Source organism: Patella vulgata, chromosome 3 (genome assembly GCF_932274485.2).
Source record: "Patella vulgata chromosome 3, xgPatVulg1.2, whole genome shotgun sequence".
Classification (NCBI taxonomy): domain Eukaryota; kingdom Metazoa; phylum Mollusca; class Gastropoda; family Patellidae; genus Patella; species Patella vulgata.
Window position 1 is genome coordinate 49,438,296 of NC_065881.2, and position 19,340 is coordinate 49,457,635.

A 19,340-nucleotide genomic window follows, 5' to 3' on the forward strand; every position below is an offset into this window, starting at 1 on the left:
TATTATCCGAGAATGAGGATGAATTCGTGTACCTCAAACTTTGTCTCGTAGTTTAGAAGTGTGTTCTTAAACGGACAAAAAGAAATGGGGTTTAACGTCCCACTGTTCTGCTCCGACTTGGCTCATGAAGACGTCCGGGACGGACAATAGGGCTGACTAGCTTATTTCATAAGACACAAATACTGGTATGGCTAGAAGACCGCAGAACAGACAAACGGGTGAATACTTTTCCGGCGTCGATATGGATAGATACATACTCAAAGCGAACAGCTAAACAGGAGATATAACAATCTGCATTAAAGAAATAGATTATAGAACATATTCCAGTTTTCATTAGCGTTTGTGAAGCCACAAGGTGATCTCTAGTTAAAAAGCTCGTCTCCACTTTCTGACAACAGGAAGTTGGATTTTTTCTGTAATTAAAACGCACCACAGAAGTTTGGGAATTCCATGCATGATTATTAATTATATATTAATTAATATTAAATCAAATCTATAGTCCAGTACCAGGTTATAACAAATATGTCAGAATATTGTCTTCAGGTTGGATATAGTTTGAAGTAATATAATCGACTTTATCCATGACACTTGTAGAAAGCAGTCGACATGGTTAAAGCAGATATACTTTAGGAAATCAGACAGGTTAATCCTGCTTGAGTTATTCTTGGTATACTTTTTCACGACCCTGTGCAATTATTGAAAGCCCTGTGATTGTTTTTCGAAGTCCCGAAATTCAGCGCTATGTAAGTGCTTAGATAGTGTCCATATACTTGGTATATGTAAGTGATCGTCGCGATTAGTAAGTCACCGATACAACTGATGAATGCAATTGAAGATTTAAAGCCATTCAGAAAATGAAACCATTTCCGAATTGAGGGTAAGACGTTGGCTCGCTAACCTGGAGGTTCAATATTCGATCCCGGTGTTGACAGAAAGTTCACTCTCGTCAATGGTGCAGGACGTAGGGCCTGGCAAGGGACCACGTGTAGTCGTTCAGATGGTACAAAAACCGAGATGTACACTGGCGTGCGCTGCCAAGGGACCACGCGTAGTCGTTCGGATGGGGCAAAAACCGAGGTGCACACCGGTGGGGTAACCTTAATTTATATATACTGTATTGGCGATGAAATTTTGAGCCGATATATAATTATTCTCGTGTACCTAAAAATTATACACGTATCTCTATATTGATTTATCATTTTATTTTTCCCCTATTTTAAGCTAGTATATATATATATATAACATATCCCACGCTTTAAGTGTGCTAAATTTTGGATGGCCGATTCTGTCACTGCATATTATTGTTATTGTTTTATTCGAGTAGTATATACAAAATTATACACTGGAAGAGTTTTAAAAAATAACGAGGTATCGAAGGTCGTTAGTGTATAGCATATCCCACGCGTGCTAAATTTTGGAAGGTCGATTCTGTCGGTCTTACTGCGCAATTGTTATTAGCGGAATGTGGTATACTGTTAATGCCTCTTTTTCACCCACATTTGGTCGTAAGAATAAACAAGTAATTCAGAAGCTATCCTCACATTTTTATGAAAGCTTGTGCATTAGATACAGGAAGAACCATTTTGCTTTTTATACCTCGGTGGGACTGTTCATTAGGGTTGCAAGCAATAACCTTAAACTATGAAGGCGACATAGGACAAAATCATCACATTTTATCATGTCGCTTATTTCCGTTCACAGTTTTCTGTTAAACTTGTGAACTCGATGCAAAACTTCTCACTGGAATCGAACGCAAGGACGGCCCTGATTGAAAGACCTATAGCTACGCCATTGAATAAGGTTTACCTGTTGTGTTCTTTCAATGTGACAATCTATACAATTAAATTAAGCGGGTGTCTTGGGTTTACTATAATAAGATTAGTTTAATATTAAATTTGGTTTACTATGTTGACAATAGAACACAACACTTGTTATATTTCAACTCTGGATTTATCTATGGACGTAAAATCCCACACGAAAAAAAAAAATCTTGTAAAACCCAATGAAAAGACAATTTTTATTTATATACACTTTTCAAAGGACTATGTTACTTTAAATCCAATCCAATCGTTATTAGAGTTTTTCACACGTATCTGCCTTTATTATCGTAATATACAAAGTGACAACAGAAGCTTCAAAGATAATGAACATAGCAATCAATATTGGTTTCGAACTGATTATATATACGTACTAATTATGTTACATCGATATATAGTCATGATTAACAATTTCCGGTATCTCTAATGATTTATTCCATCATACTACAGCAAATATACAATGATTAAGTTTTGTTGGACGTCAAAATAGTTTATAATAATACATACAAGTAGGGTAGGGTAAATTAAACGATGAATTCGAATCCGTTGACATTTTCGACCTAATGTGTGTCTTTCGGTCAGTACAGCCTCCATTTTCCAAAATGGCGGTCAAAATATTATTTTTTTGCCGTTATACTCCTAAACTTATGTGAGATATGGCGTGTAATATATTTTTTATATGGTTTTCTGGATCACAGAAAACCATGCCGTGTTCGAAAATGCAGTTAAAAGCGCCATAGTAGAAAATAATCAATTATTGGTGTAAAAATCTAAAATTCTTCCCGCATTTACAGCCACTGAATCAATAGAGAAGCACAGACGCAGTAATAACGTGTAGTAAGGAATGTAAGAAACAGAATGGTTGACAATAAGCATGTTTTTATACACTGAAAGGAGGAAAACAAACTTCTTAGAGCAAACAGCCCATCTAAGATCAGATTTCAATAATGTATCGGCATCATTTTTCAATTCATTTCTGGTTTTATAGCATTCCCAAAAGAGGTTTTTAGCTCATCCACTGAAAATCTTTCGTACTTAAATTTACCACCAGGAAGTTTAACTCGTCGCCTGTAAAGGATGACGGGGCGATGGTGGTGCGCAAATATCTTATTTCTAAGAGTAATTGTTTTTCGCTGAATTCGTCAAGTAAGTTTATATCCATCTCAGTTACTGGACCACCATGTTCTTTACATTTCCTTCATATTTCTAGAGTCTTTCTTTTTCTTCAAACCAAGTATTTTGATTTTGGACTGTCTTTTTCCAACTTCACTTCATCTAAATTTCTCACCCACTTCCATTTCTGTTTCATTTCTTCTTCCATCATCTCAATGAAGTCTGAATAAAAAAAGTGGGCAATCCTAGTTACAATATTCTTCTGTGATATAGTCTGTACTGATGTTGTTCCTCCACATACCTTTAAGCGATTATTTAGCTTCGCAAATTCGTTTTCGCACCCCAACTTCATCTTTGAGTCAGCTACCTACCTTGTGTACCTTCCACGACTTCACCAGCAAAGATAGGCGCAAAGAACTTCATTTCACTGAGCTGACGCTCAAGCATTTCCAGAAATTCTTCAATTACCACTTTCATCAACCTTCCTTTACCAGTTTCCAAATCCGTGCCATTTTTATACCTTTCTAGTTCTGAAATCTTCTCAGGTATGTGGAGGACTAACATTAGTACCGACTATATCACAGAAGAATAATGTAACTAGGAATGCGCATCTTATTGATTCAGACTTCATTGGGATGATGGAAGAAGGGAAGAAACATAAATGGAAGTGGGTGAGAACTTCAGATGAAGTGAAGCCGGTGAGAAAAGTTGAAAAAAAGACATTCTAGCGACAGTTAAACAGTCCAAAATGCTTGGTTTGAACATGGTGGCCCAGTAAATGAGATTGATATAAACTTACTTGACGAATTCAACGAAAAACAATTACTCTTAATTATAAGCTATTTGTGCACCACCATCGCCCCGACATCCTTTACAGGCGAGGAGTTAACCTTCCTGGTGGTAAATTTAAGTACGAAAGATTTTCAGTGGATGAGCTAAAAACCTCTATTCGGAATGCTATAAAACCAGAAATGAGTTGAAAATAATCCCGATACATTATTGAAATCTGTTCTTGGATGATCTATTTACTCTTTCAGTGTATCAAAGCATGTTCATTCTCAATCAATCTGTTTCTTACATTCCTTACTAGATGTTATTGCTGCTTTTGTGCGTCTCTATTGCTTCAGTGGCTGTAAATGCGAGACTTAATTTCTGATTTTTTACACTGATACTTGTTTATGTTTCCACTATAGCGTTTTTAACTGCATTTTGGAACGCGGAATCGTACTCCGCGGTCCAGAAAACCATTGAAAAAACATATTACACGCTATATCTCACATAATTTTAGGAGTATAACGGCAAAAAGTCATATTTTGGCCGCCATTTTTTCAACGGATTTGGATTCAGCGTTGAATTTTTCCTTAAGAAACACTTGTAGTGTCAGTATTTTATGAAAAAATTGTCGTATTTACCTTACCCTAATACAAGTAAATAAAACAAAATTAACACAAGTCAAATACAGGTTCAAAGATGAAAACCGTATTGTTATAGAGCTACAAATTATTAATAAATTGCCTCTTCCATTTATGAAAGCTTTACCGAAGTTCTCTTTTTAAATCAAATCAATTTTTTTTTATATAAGCACTGTATTAATAAATTGCCTCTTCCATTTATGAAAGCTTTACGTAAGTTCTCTGTTTAAATATAAGCACTGTATTACTGTGTGGTTCATTAAAACTTTACCTGGCAAATATTGATTTACATTAATCAGGATAATAATAATTATTTTATGGTAGAAATATATTTAATCAAAGAAAAGTTTTAGCTGTTGATTGGACTGGGATATAAAATCATTAGTTTGTGTTTTGACCATAACCAGTATATGCTTTTCTTTATCATCCGTACTCGAGTCCATTTTTATATTTAATACTTCTCGTTTATTCATTCTTAGAATTACTTTTTTCGCCTTATATCGTTTTTTTTCTTTATGTTATATTAAAGGGTGTATAACTCTAGTCTTTGGAATGTTAAGATAGATAAAAATCACATTGATGTTATACCAGTGCACATACTGATTTTCATTGAATGTTTATTATTTTAATTATAATTTCTAATCAATTGGCTTCGGTGTTACGGAAGGGCTGTCGTTTGTACCCATTTAGCCAGTCTGCAAATCATCCCTTTTCCCGCTTGTGAATCAACTAGTTTCAATTACTTTCGCATTGACTATGTAATGTTTTACTTTGTTCACCAAGTCTTATCATTACAAATGGCACACGAAACCACAGAGAACTCGACGTCAGGAATAGATTTTGAAATCTGCATTCGGTCTTAAAAATTGCCTTCACGGTTAGATAACCCCATCAACATTGCTTGAAATGGACAAGTATTGAAGTGGAATATTATGGATAATACTGATTTTGATCTATACGCCCCTTAAAAGTGGTAATTTGTGACAAAGTGATGATTGGGTGTACACATTGACTAGTTCGATTCAAATCAGACCGGGGGATGCATATGCCAGGTTCTTTAATTCAGAATCACTGTCAATGTCTCAACATGGTGCATCTGAATTGTTTCACTTTAACATCCAATTTGCTATTGCTCTATCTGTAGGCAAAACTAACCCTTCCATTTAACGCATATTCTATAAATGTACTAGGTTATTAAATTTCCCTGCATAATCATACAGTAATGCCATGATTTAAATACGAATTACATGATAAGATCCTCAAGGGCATTTTTATAGGTTGTCAGTATTTTAGATAGAACTCAAATGCTTGGGGGAATAAAGCAATATTATTCTTTATATGGAATAATCTAAACTTAAACATTCATCTTTTTTTCGGAAGTGCATCATTGCGAAAATTGCGTTTTCTTAGTAGATTTCTAAATCTTTTTAAAGGGGTGTTGCCAAATACTGCAGCAAAGTTCAATGCATACAGTTGAAGCTTAGGATTGATTTGTCAATATGAGTAGTTTTGTCCTGGCGTCCTTTACCGAGTTTCTAGTTTGACTATGCAACTTAAAAGGAGTAATATAGCGCAGAACGTCCAAGGATGTATTAGAAATGAAATGAAATGGGGTTTAACGTCCTACTCCGAGTGGGCTACTGAAGACGGTACTAAGGTTGTATTAAGAATCGAGTTGGCGTTAATCTTATGTTTATATCAATTTGTACCGTATGACTTGAAAATTTAATGTTTTTGTTTTTAAAATCAAATTTAAAGAGCATAAAAATAAGACAGTAGAGTCTGTAAACACTCAGTAGTACGTACCGCACTGTAATCAATCGCGTGTATCGTAGAGCTTATATTCAGTAGTATATGTATGTACCGTACTGTAATCAGTTGTGTATTCGTAGAGCCTGTACTCGGTATCATGTACAGTACTGTAATAAATTGCGTATCGTAATCATTATACACCGTACTGTAATCAGTTGTGTGTCGTAAAGCTTTTAATTAGTAGTGTGGACCCTAGAGCATGTACAGTACTGTAATAAATTGCGTATCGTAATCATTATACACCGTACTGTAATCAGTTGTGTGTCGTAAAGCTTTTAATTAGTAGTGTGGACCCTAGAGCCTGTAATCATTGGGTCTTTCGAAAAGATTGTAATCAATATTGCATTATATCAATGAACTCTTAAATAAAAGCATGCTCATAATAAAGTAGACAATTTAATTAGATATGACTTTTTGTTTAATATAATTCCATATATCAAGGGTATAATTCAAAAAGTAATTATGTATGTTGATAATCAAAGCCTTGATATGGTAGGAAATAGTCTGAAGCACAGTCTACATCAACAAGATATGAAGTGTTCCTTAAAATCTGTTAACCATGTTTTCTAACATCTGCACTGGTCTAAATTCTGCTAACGCTGTGAAAATGTGATGTCTAGATTTACTGTATGTTTAGGTGAACATCGCGAGATTGCTCTACTCACAGATAGTGATAGAAGGCGTTAAAACCCAGTGTTTTAGTACTGCTAATTTCGACAGATTGATTTGAAGACCTCGAATGCGGGTACCTAGCGTTAATTGCGTTGTTAAACAGGTATATATATTGGCAAGCAAAAGAGATAGTTGCTGAACATATGGTAAGGGTTTTCATTCCTGCGGTTGGAAAGTAAATACACACTATCCAATAACAAGTAAAACAAGCAAACATTGCGGGAGCACGGATTAGATGTCATCTTGTGGTATGCATAGATCTGGAATACATGGTTAAATGTGGCTATTAAAGAGCTAAGGCCTACTTTAGAAACGTAATTATCCTCCTTGTTGTAAGATTGAAGATGCCAATATATATTTGGTGGTCTACGATAGGAATTATCGTATTTTGAGATCCGACGCTGCACATTTGACACTATATGTTTAATTCTAAATTAAAAAACTCATTTTATTAATGTTTTACCAAGATCTGTAAAATCGTTACTTTTTATTGTATTTATGTTTGTAAACTGTGAAATACATACGGACACATGTTATGTGAAAGGTGTGGTGTATAAATATATAATAATCACATAAAGATGAAACAAAGGGCAAAACTGAGCAAATATTACATGAAATTCTTAAATAGGAAACCATCAGACAAAACAAAAATTTGTTAGTTTTCTAACAACTCCTCAAACGAGAAGTGATATCATGTATTCTAGAAAGAAAACATCCAATGACATGTGCACAGCACACGTCGATTTTCTAGACCAACATTTCACATTAAGACTTTGTGAACAATGTTCCTAGATTTCAGAAACCGAAGTTTAATAGATTTAAGATAAGAGTCAAAATTAATGTCACCGGTCGAGGAGTCCACAGTCCAATGATTTCAGAAGCCGTTACTGGTGTTAAGTTAAAACTTGAGTTAATTAAGGCCTCTGTTGTCTGACTCAGTGGGTTAAACGCAAAAGTACACCCATGCTTCGCAAACGACGGCTAAATAGCTATCCTGGGCGCTGGATTACAGAGGTCGAAAGGTAGTATCAAGTGTCTATGAAATAGTAAGCACACTTTGGCCGCGTTTGGCACCCAACACAACTATAAACCATATGATCTAATGAATTAACAAACAATATTTGTTAATCCCTATGCGAGGACCATTTAATTATAGATGGGGTATTTCATTGGTGTAAGCTCTAGCATGTCAAGTCATCAGAGAAATGTACACTCCATAACATAAGGCTTACAGTATATTGCTGGATATGAAAGGCTAATTAAAAATTTGCCACGCCTCCATTTTGTGAAAGGGACACAAACCTAATTAGTAAAGTTTGACCACGAAGATGTAGTCTTAATCAAGCAATGGTAATTATAAAAATAAAAACCACGGGGTATCATACATGTATAATTATTGATTTCAAGACCCCCTGAGCCAAGTCACTAAATACCTTGATGCACCGGTTGAAAGTAGTATAACTCCTGTGTTACTGCCCGGTTTGAGCTATACCGCTATACACGAAATTTTAATCTCGGGAACTCTAGTGTAGCCGCCAACCCTGAACAGTCACAAATGAAGAGCAAACGAAAGTCACAAATGAAGAGCCCCGGAAAAAACGATCTAAATCACTTTTTCAACGAACCCCAATTAATGGCGCCATCTGGTAGCAAATTGTATAAGCTTTCTGTGGAACAACCATTTCAGGTAAAAACGATCGGAGTCACATCGAGAACAAGGCCCTTCTGAAATGGCCTTCCGGACAAATAAATGTCCATCGTATTTATTTGGCTGAAAAGTGGATGTCGCTTGTTGTACTGATATTTATGATTCGCATTAAACATCATTTTGAAGTTGTAATTAAACCCACTCGTTGTTCTGTTTGCGTTAAGCATTCTCGTCCAAAAGTCGGTTTTGCCTTTTATGCGAAAATACAAAAATGTGACTTAGATCGTTCTTCCCCTGGACTCTTAAAATGGAAACGGTTGATTACAGTAATGCCACACATTTGACAATATCAACTCTTTAACTCGTTATAATACTTGACCAATAAAGTTTATGCTAAATTTGACAATAATACGAACCACTTTTACCTGGAAACTAAAAAAAAGAGAATAATAGTTTATAGGTAACAACATTTTGAAGCATTCATCAGGTTTTATTAATAACAACCTGAAACACCTGTCCACGTGGAATAGAACTAATTATGCCAGTATTGTCCATCAGTATTGCAGTTTTTTGTCAGCCATATTACCAAAGATCACCAATGATTTCCCCACTGACTTAATGTTAATTTTCGTCTCTTAGACCGGCTTTAACCTTTTGCCAAATTTTCGTTTTGTAGAACGCTTTCTACCACAGATGAGGCAACATGTGACAATCTCTTGTCCAAAAGCACGTATAAAGTTCATCATTGAAAACTTGAGATACACAACCTGGAAGTAGAGACAATGAAACTTTCCGCACTACATTTCAACCTAACCAACTTCTTAACTCTCATATCCCTCCGCCTCCAAATCATGAATATTCACCAAAACCTGACAGAAAAGGTATATTCAAACCTTTTTTCTTCCTTTCTACACCAAACAGTCAACAATGAACCCCATGCAAATGAATGGGGGGGGGGGAATTGGTGAGCTGGGTCCATATGATATTACTAAGAAAAAAAATAATATTAATTCTCTGTAAGACCATCACCCCACAGTTGAACAGCTGATTTTTTTGTGATACCAACGTTTCAGAGATAAACCAGGAACTCATGGCCCACAATTCAAATAATATACACTTCAAGAACATGGAAGACAATCTTGAAACATATTTTTATTTGTGAGTCCAGATTTCTTTTCTAAAACAAAATATGCGATTTATATTATAGGATCTTTTCCATCATTAGACACCGCTGAAAAAAAACATAGAAAATGAACACGTGGATGCTATGTCCGAATTCATCAGATGTGATTATTAATAAACTATACGAAACTACCATTATGTACAGTTTTAGATATGTTTCAAATGGCCTTCTGATTCTCGCTCTTTATTCATTACGAATCTTAATCAAAGTGCGTAAGATACCTTGGGTAGAATGGAAACACATATGGGATACTAATTATTCGTGGGTTCCTGGTCTAAACTTATTAAACTACCCCACTGGGAAATACACAACAGTTACTCTTCATGAAATTTAAATTTAAGTGTATTCATAATCTAGACACAAGAACAATTTTTCGTTATAGTAACTAAAGTAAACGAGAAGCAGCGTATAAAATGTGTTTTCTTTGTTTTTTATTGACCTGCCTAAAAATTCTTATATCGCATACCTTCTGTTATTACAGGTATAAAGTGTTTGTTTACAATAAACTAGCGGATAAGTATATTGATTTTATTTTATTTTCCTAAACCGGTGTACAGATCATACATTGTAAGCTTTCTGTTGTTATAAGTATTGAATTATATTTTCATAATTGTCTGAATACATTGACGAAAAAAGGTTCAATCTTCCACTTAAAAAATTATTCCTTCTGAATCCTACATTTTAATCTTCTTTTATTTGATATATCTGACTAAAAAAACGATGTAATATCAAGGTAAAAAAACACCTGGATGGCCAATACACTGTTGATGACCTTTTGTATTTCTACTATATAAACATTAATAACAGATAACTATCTGTAATATACTTTGAATACTTCTTTCTTCAAATAATCAATGTGTCGGCGAATATGTCTGTTGCTATTAATGGATACTCTTCATAGAGCTATGCCAATAAGCAATATCGACTTAATAATATAAGATGAAGCTCGCACTAAGATAAATAAACAATATCTAAACTGTATGTCTTGTGGAAAGAAAGAAAGGGATAAGAGAATAAGATAGAAAAAGGTGAACGATTAGGAAACAATATGAATTAAGTAGACGAGCTCTAAACAAAACGTCTCTCTTTTTTCATTTAAGTGTTTCTTGAGAAAGTAATGGCATGTCCTGAGAGGCTTGGAATGCTATTAAACATGTGAAGTGCCATTACAACGGTCGTGCAAAAAAGACCAGTAACTACATTTATAGTACTTAAATAGTTACTTCGCTGTTTATAAAGCCAGTTTGAGAAAACGACCATTGCTTCTGATTCAATTTGCATTCTTCAAATATAAACTTCTACCCGATGAAGATAGGTATATTGAATTGATGTGCAATGAAAAATTTATCATTTTTGTCTGTGTTTGTGCACGGAAATAAAGCAGATTGAATATAGACGATATCTCATTAACTTATAATTCCTATAAACGAACAACGCCGACGGCGTTGTTCATTCAGTATATGACCTTTATTTCCTTATTACTCGAAAATAGGATTTGGCACGCTCAAATAAGCAGTGGTCAGCAGCTTGGAATAAGTCGCCAGAATTAAGAACGTTTTATTTTTATTTCATACTATTTCAACAGTTTAAAGGTTGTTGATAAAGGCCGAAACGGAGCCTTTATAATATGCTTGTAAACAACCACAATTCAAATATTTCACATAATTTGCTCTGGAACAATAAATCTCTGGGTTTAATGCAATAAACGTTTCGGAATAGATGGATTTATTTTGTCTATTTTGACTAACCTAATAATTGAGCACATTCTATCTTATTTTGGAAATGAATGAGTTGGGGTGTTCATGTTTGAGACCCCAGTTAAGAAAATGACTTAAATGTCCAATTATGAGATGACATAAGCAAGAGTTGTGGACTTTTTTGGGTGCCCAAGAAAACATTTTCTGTTATTCGATGACAGTAATGACTTTGATATACATGTATATGTTACAAGAAAACGAGATACCGAACTCGGAACTTATTTTGCGAACAAACTGAATAATCGCACCAGTGCATCACAACCATCAGTAGTAATCAAAGATGTGATCAACTGTTCTGCAATTATTGCAGTGGAGAGGAGACGCCAAAGTTGACTGAACATGCATTATGTTGAAATAAGTTCTTTTCAAAAATCCCTACATCTAAAACAAAATTAAAGCTTATGTAGTCATCTTGGAGACACATTTCTTCCACACTGAATGTAAACGATTAAGATCAAAGTTTGCCCTATCGATCTAAGGTAATGGCATGCAAATTGGGTTAATGGAATTAGCGATTATAAGAAAAATATGTTTTTGTCGAGGTTACAGTTTTTACCCCCTGATCATAATATATTAATCGTTGTGTGGCGTTCAGAGCAGGTGCTTTGTAAATTTTAAAAACTGTTTCCTATTCATTTATTAATTCTTTGTTAATAATGCAAAATATACATTTTGCCATTTCTCTAAAGGATTCAAGATGTTATCTGTCACGGTTTTCATAATAAAAATACGATAATAAAAATTCAAGGAATCAGATTAACACAGACATAAGCCTCTTTTATTTCGTTTTTAGAGTTTAAATTTCATTTTAACACTCCAGAACCATTGGATGACTTTAAAGTATATATCAAATGAAGCGACATTTAGATCTGTATCTTAATCTGATATACTTACCACTGTAGTCATTGCCAATCTTTTCCTTCAACATTTCCTCAATATCATGATTTGATGGTATGTAGATATGAAAGTCATACGCAAGTTTAAAATTCTTGCTATAAGCTACAAAAGCTGCAGCAGCCAAAAAGCAAAATCGGGGCGTAATATTCCCATGACCGTTTCCATCATATATAACCTTAACACGCCGCCATTTAAATTCCTTGACCATATCTATCATGGACACTGCTAGAGAATTAAATGTTGCTCCTACTCTGGTCAGGGAGGAGTATTCAGCGTTGGCTATTCTTTTATCGTCTCCAAAATCATGGGCAAATCCCCCCGGAGAAAGTACCGGTATGTTCCAATAAGGAGCGTAACGTGCTACAGGGGCCAAACTGTAGTCACAAACAGGACCGAAAAATACATTCACTTCATTTTTCATATAGAAATTAAAAGCGGCAATGGGAGCATCTTTTGATGTACAACGTGAATTGGCATAATTAACGGATATGTGAACATTCGGTAAGATTGTTCTCTCCACATAATCTGTAGTATATTGTAATACGGGTTGGATATTATGAATCGAAAACTTGCGCGAGTCCATCCTTGGTAATATGGCCGCAAGCTTCACATTTAACTTTGCACAACTACTGATAACAATAAACAAAGATAAATAAACTCCACACACTCGTCCACCCATGGTTGCCCTTTGGCTATAATCACCGATCAAGAATTGCTGTCCTTGGTATTTGATTTACTAATCTGCGAGCTGTTTTGCAACAAGTTTCACTTAACATTTAGGCCACAAACGGAGAACTATTTTTCTCCTGCTGCAATTTAAGTTTACAAGTCGACCGCCACCGTTGCTACAGTTGATGTTAAAGGATCAATGCTTTACCTTCAGTTGAAAGTTCTGGTATGTTTTCAATACATCTCGACATGTTATGCATAAATATTCCATTTTAATACAAAACAATTATTTCACTAAAAAATAACACTCCAACCGAACAAGTGGATTCCAAAAAGATATCGATTAACAGTTATATATATTTTTAATCCGATTGGTAATTTTTCAAATAAAAATGCCCTTAACGATCAACAATGTCGACCATGTAAAAACAATGGTAACGACATATTGCCATCAATTATAGCAAAAGCAAATTTAATAAGAACGCAAATTCTATATACTATTTGGAAATTTTTGAATCTCAGAACTTGATTAAAGAAATCCCGCTATACTCTCAATTATGTTTCAAACTCGCAGTTACGTGTAAATGAATTCAAATACGATTTGCAATAACAAAGCGAATTGTGGCAAGTAGAAGCTCACAAGGTTCACGTGTTAATCCCAATGACGATCAAACAATGTATGAAATGGAATAGTATACATGTTGGCACCAACAGTGTTCCTGCGAGTATCAATATGTCAGAGAAGAACAATACTATCTGTCATTGGTATACACAATACAATAAATACAGACTTCAGGAAGGCTTACTCTAGTAGTTAGCTTGGCTGTAATTAAATGCGATAGTATAAATAATCCAAAGAATCGGTGTACACGATGGAATCGAGTATATTGTTCTCGACCATAACAGGACAGATTTATTATATTATTTGACACTCTTATAAATTCACTGTGTAATTATATTATTTGACACTGTGTAATATGTATCTATCGCTTATAAATCACGCTCCTAATGATCGCCAAACATCATGCGCATTGTTATGTAATTCTTTACGATCAAAAGCACAAATGTCTTCTAGTGAAGAGGCTATGGTGTCCATTAACAATAATTGGTAATATTTCTCGATAAGTCATACTGACTGGTAATATTTTTTCAGAAAATCTTCACACTTTTTTGAATTCAAAATATGTACCAGAAAGTCGCCAACTATCTTTTGAGTTACACATTAAAACCTTTCAGTGTGCCGCGCCACGAGAGACGCTGTAGAAGTGATGTGTTGGCTCTGTTGCTGGCAGGCAAAACACCATTTCACATAGGTACTACCAAGAGAACGATATTACAAGCGGGAAATCCCCTAATTGACCATCAATCACACATGACCAATATTGACTGGCAGTAATAACAACTCTACGCTATACAACGCTAGTACAAGAATTACAACCAGTCCGCCCCGTGTATCGATTTCTTTAGAAAATGGTTAGTGCACCTTTTACGTACAAATCAAAAACGTTGTCGACATATTCTATATACTTTTAAAGAAAACTGGTATTCTAAATCGACCCGGTTTAACGTCAAGCATCCTTTATTATCAGCCAATACCCGGGAGCCAGACATAATAGGTCTGTTATACACGAAGACTTTTATATTGGTAGGAAGTTGCTTGGGGATTTATTTAGAATTTTTTTCATAAACATGAAGCTGATCATATCATACCCTTGTCATACTCATAACCATTTCCTTATATCGTACATAGTGTAGATGTTATTAAAAGACGACCTTGTCAGCTATTTGCCCTTTAAGTCAAGGCTTTCGTGAAAAACGTCTATGTTTGGATAATGTTACTATTTTTATGATAAATCCGTAGTTATTATATCAAAATGATACCCAGATGTAAAGACTTTAAATTATATATCTAATTCATGCACTATTTATAATCAATGACTGATTCACAGCAAACCAATCACAATAGACAGTGCAATATGAGCAAAGATCGAACGGTTGAATGGACCATTGTCATTAACGGCCAAGCCTAATAGACCAGATTAGCAATTCTCTCATTAATTCCTTGGGTTGTTACTATTATGGGACTTCAAGCAAATGATTCTAAATATGGAATATCTATGGATCCTAAACTACGCACAATTGGAAATTGTTTACGGAATGGCACAGAATTTTTCTTTCTCATTTTAACCTCAAGAAGTGCTCATTTTAAATTCGTGCTACTCAAATTACAACTATTGTGGGATCTTTGATGTACTCTGCTAATGTAAAAATAATAAACCCCAACAATTGGTAATATTTGACAATCAGTCCTTCAATAATATTGAGCTTTTTTGTTAAGTGAAACGAAGCTGCTCTAAACTACATAAAACACAACTGTTTCCCTGTGATTCATTTCGTTAATCATACTCGTGTTGGCAGAGAAATTAGTTTCGAATGCCAACGTTTTCTTTGTTTACTTATTTATTTATATGAACGTTTTGGGCAACTGTACAACCGCTGCACAAACTAGTAACCGTAAGCAGCTGCTTTCAAATAAACGCCTGATATAGGTGACGGTGGTGGTAAACCTTATTACTGTTAAGCGTCAAAGCGAGTTATGAACTTTATTATATAGGAACAACATTTTGTAGTGAGCGTTATGTTTAGATACATTCTTTCGGCGTCCTTTTTGGTTGTCCATTGGATTATTTATTTTTGGTATGAATTTAGATTTGTATGCGGGGGAATAATAATTTAAACAGAAAAGATATTTGAAATCCTACCCCGATATCACATGGGTAAAAGAAATGAAAATGAAATGAAATGGGGTTTAACGTCTACTGTTCTGCTCCTAATCTGGGCTAATGAAGACGGGCATACGCCATACAGAGTGCTATGAGGGAAATTTTGCCCGGGCAGCTGCGCTACGGCCTACTCTTATATCGAATTCCAACTGCCAAGGGATCTTTTACGTGCACGCCAATGTGTACGCGGGACCTCGGGTTTTCGTCCCATCCGAACGACTAGACAGCTGTCCTTGTCAGGCCCTCCGTCCTGCATCATTGACAAGGGGAAACCACGCCGGAAAATCGGGATGAACTTTCTCGGCCAATGCAGGGATCGAACACCCGACCTCCAGGCTAGCGAGCCAGCGTCTTACCCACTTAGCCACGTGATCCCCCACATGGGTAAAAGACTATAAAAATATGGGATGGGAATATCACTGTACCTCCAGGTCACTAAGCGCGGTATATTTTTATTCCAATTCTTACGCGCACAAGGTCTTTAGAAGTGGGTCGAAATCCTGATGCCCAGAGAGCTCCGCTGAATGTTAGTCAGGCGACTCCTCCCATCCCCTTATCACGAACAAACCTACAATCGAATCCACGGCTTTCATAAATAACAGAACGTATGATCTACCACGCATGCATTTGTGATATTTTGGTTTGCTTCAAATTACGACGTAATTTCATAATTACTCCCATCCACGCGCTTTATCATTATTGACTCCCAGTCTTGTGCACTCGGAAGAAATTAGGAGAGTTGGGTACGTGGGTCATCTTGGGCGAGATCTAATACGGGCAAACGTGTTTTAATGACTTAGAGATGTCAAGTATGACATGTTATGATACTCGTTTAGCTTTAGTAAAGCAGACACAGACCAAAGGTATAACATCATTCTTTTTATTTCTCACTTTGACACCACCATTTATTTGTTAGTACCTGTTATGTAGACACTTAATCTTAATTTGTAATGTCAACGTTATCGTTTAAATAATTTAGGGCATTCTGGAATCGTTATTGAACCTAGCATTCAATACGATTTAACCTCGCTGTATTAATTAGGCTTTCGCGAGTAAATGAGGATTTTATACTATGTCCAATGAAGGTGTTAACATCCCAGCATAATATTTGTTCAAAAAGTATAACGATTTTCCCATACTTGACATCTCTCCATTTATCTTCAGATTCCTTTGAGAGCATTGTCGTCATTTTTTATGTACCAGAATAAAGGCACTGTGTGTTTATATATAGAACAATCATTCAATTGTTCTAGGTATTCGTGAAAGTTACTAAGCTAATTAAAATCAAATATTTGAATACTGACTACTGATTTAGACAAAAACTAATGATCCAATCGTGTGACGATACCAATTTTGGTTTAATTAGTTATGTTAACGTGCAGGTGTTGAGAATGTTCATACTGAGAACGATTCAAATTCAAAATATCTCAGTAGGCACAAATATGCTCAGCGCGATCAAATCAAGTTCTTAGACACGTATTATCTAGTCCGACGAACCTGAAAATTGTATACAAATTTTTCTATGATTGATTTTAGTAGTCTAGGGTGTCCTCTTTCAGAATCTGCCGGGTGAACCTCGGTCACCCTTGGGCGTTTTGAGAAATCCAAGATGGCGTCCAAGAAATCCGCCATATTTAATATTCTAAAATAGTATATACATATTTAGTTATATTCCGATAGGAGCCACAGTGGGTAAGATGCTGGCTCGATAACATGGAGGTTCCGTGTTTGGTCATCAGGATTTTCCAGCATATACGGTCCATGGTTCTAGCAAATCGATGTGTGAAACACGCTGAGGGATATGAACATCCAAAACTGGAAATGTATGTAATCATCCCCACCAAACCATGTAGTCATGCTCAACGAATTATGCATTTGCAGGGAACGTTAAAGAGCTCATCACCAAGCTATTGTATGGCGTTCACTGGAAGATCGTAATCCGCCGGGAACGTAATCCGGAAGTGTTTTGCTGGGTGAAGGGTACTAACTTGAGAACATTATAACCGCCTAATTTGCCCCTGAGTCTGTCATGTGGCTCACCAGATGCGGATGCAAGAGTGGCACTACAAGTAGTACGCTTGGTTTAGCTGCACTTAGTCTCGGTCACCCAGAACCTCCTAGTCTTCAACATACGGAGGGCCTGGGATGGTTGTCAATATTTGACGTAAAGTCCATTGCCCATGCGTAACCGGGAGTTTGGTTTTTAATGTGGTTGATTATCCAGTCTCTTTAGCCAAGTCAAGTAAGAGTTGCGCCCCTTCCCACAATAAATCCCATAATTCTTGCATTAATATAAACAAACATGAATCGTGACGACGAATTAGGATTAATTTTAAAAGCATAGAAATGGCCCATGAAGAGAGAAATTTTACAATAAAAAATTAAGAGTGTTAGATACTGAACTCGCATGCAATCAAATGGATTTTTTGAAATGACATTCTTAAATTAATTTCATAGGCGTAAACATCTTGTTTTAAGAGGAGTTACTTCCCTTAGACATTGTTTATGATAATGTGAAAGACCGGATTATCTAGCCAATTTTTCTCAAATGTTGACAACCTATCCAGACTAATATTCGTAGAATATTTTTCTGGATGATAGAGACTAAGCTGCACTAGGGATGGCTTAGAATATACAGTATTTTGCGCTTGTGCTGTCACGGGTTGCAGCCAGAAACACGACTACACGATAAAACTAGATATTACCTAGTTTTGTGGGGGGTATTTTCGTTTTTGCGGGTAGAATTTTTTTTTTCAATGTTCAGCTCACCTTTTCAGGGGCGGTCTATGTGGCCCTTGGGTCCCTGACATGGTTAAGGCCACAGTACTGGTACACAGTACTACGTCCTGGTTACAAGCTGCAGTTAGTTGTGCATTTAATCATGTACTCACTAAATATATTGCTTGGTAAATGCAATCTTACTTGATTTTAGTTAAACATGGTTATGGTCCATACAGTTTTATTTGACATGAGAGATGCACAAGGCATAATTTATCTCAAATAATCGCAAGTTTACATTTGTACAGATATGTTGCACACATTGTCACATGAGTAAAATTAACATGCAAGATTTTTGCAAACACTAACTTATAAAGTTAAGCAGGTGGCTGCAGGTGCGTAACTGTGTCTGTATTTTCCAATATCTTCACAATTCTTGCACTAGAGGCGAATGACTGTGATGATAAATGTATGTTTGAGAGAGAGAGAGAGAGAGGGTGGGGTTTAACGTCGAATCGACACAAACTAGGTCATTTCGGGACTAACATGTTTCAATTTTATTTTGATAATTTATTCGCGTGTGTGGGTCATTTAGCAGTGGGAGGAAACAGGAGGATCCTGAGAAAACCCGCGAGGTTGTACAGGCGATCCTACTACTTGCCACGCCCGTAATAAGCTGGAAAGTAAAACCACGGCACTTGAGTCAATGGCAGACCGAATGATCTAACGCGTTGGACAATCGTCACCCCTCCCCCCACCCAATCCATGTTTGATCAAAATTCATAGCGTTCTTGTTCGATTGATTGTGATAATGAAGTTACATTCCATGTTTAGCAAAATCCACTTCTTGTTGGCTCTC

The 19,340-nt window shown here is 35.8% G+C and overlaps 1 protein-coding gene across 2 annotated transcripts in view; it reads right to left on the bottom strand.

The window, feature by feature from the left end:
• LOC126815371 (atrial natriuretic peptide receptor 1) overlaps positions 1-19,340 on the bottom strand; it is a 239,454-nt gene that overhangs the window by 151,540 nt on the left and 68,574 nt on the right. The window contains exon 1 of one of the 2 annotated variants that reach the window (XM_050540963.2): positions 12,309-13,284. The exons of the other annotated variant lie outside the window; for it this stretch is intronic. Coding sequence (XP_050396920.1) covers positions 12,309-12,990 — 682 coding nt within the window. The 5' untranslated portion in view covers positions 12,991-13,284. Of the gene's footprint in view, positions 1-12,308; positions 13,285-19,340 lie in introns of those variants that run through there. 2 annotated transcript variants of the gene reach the window in all.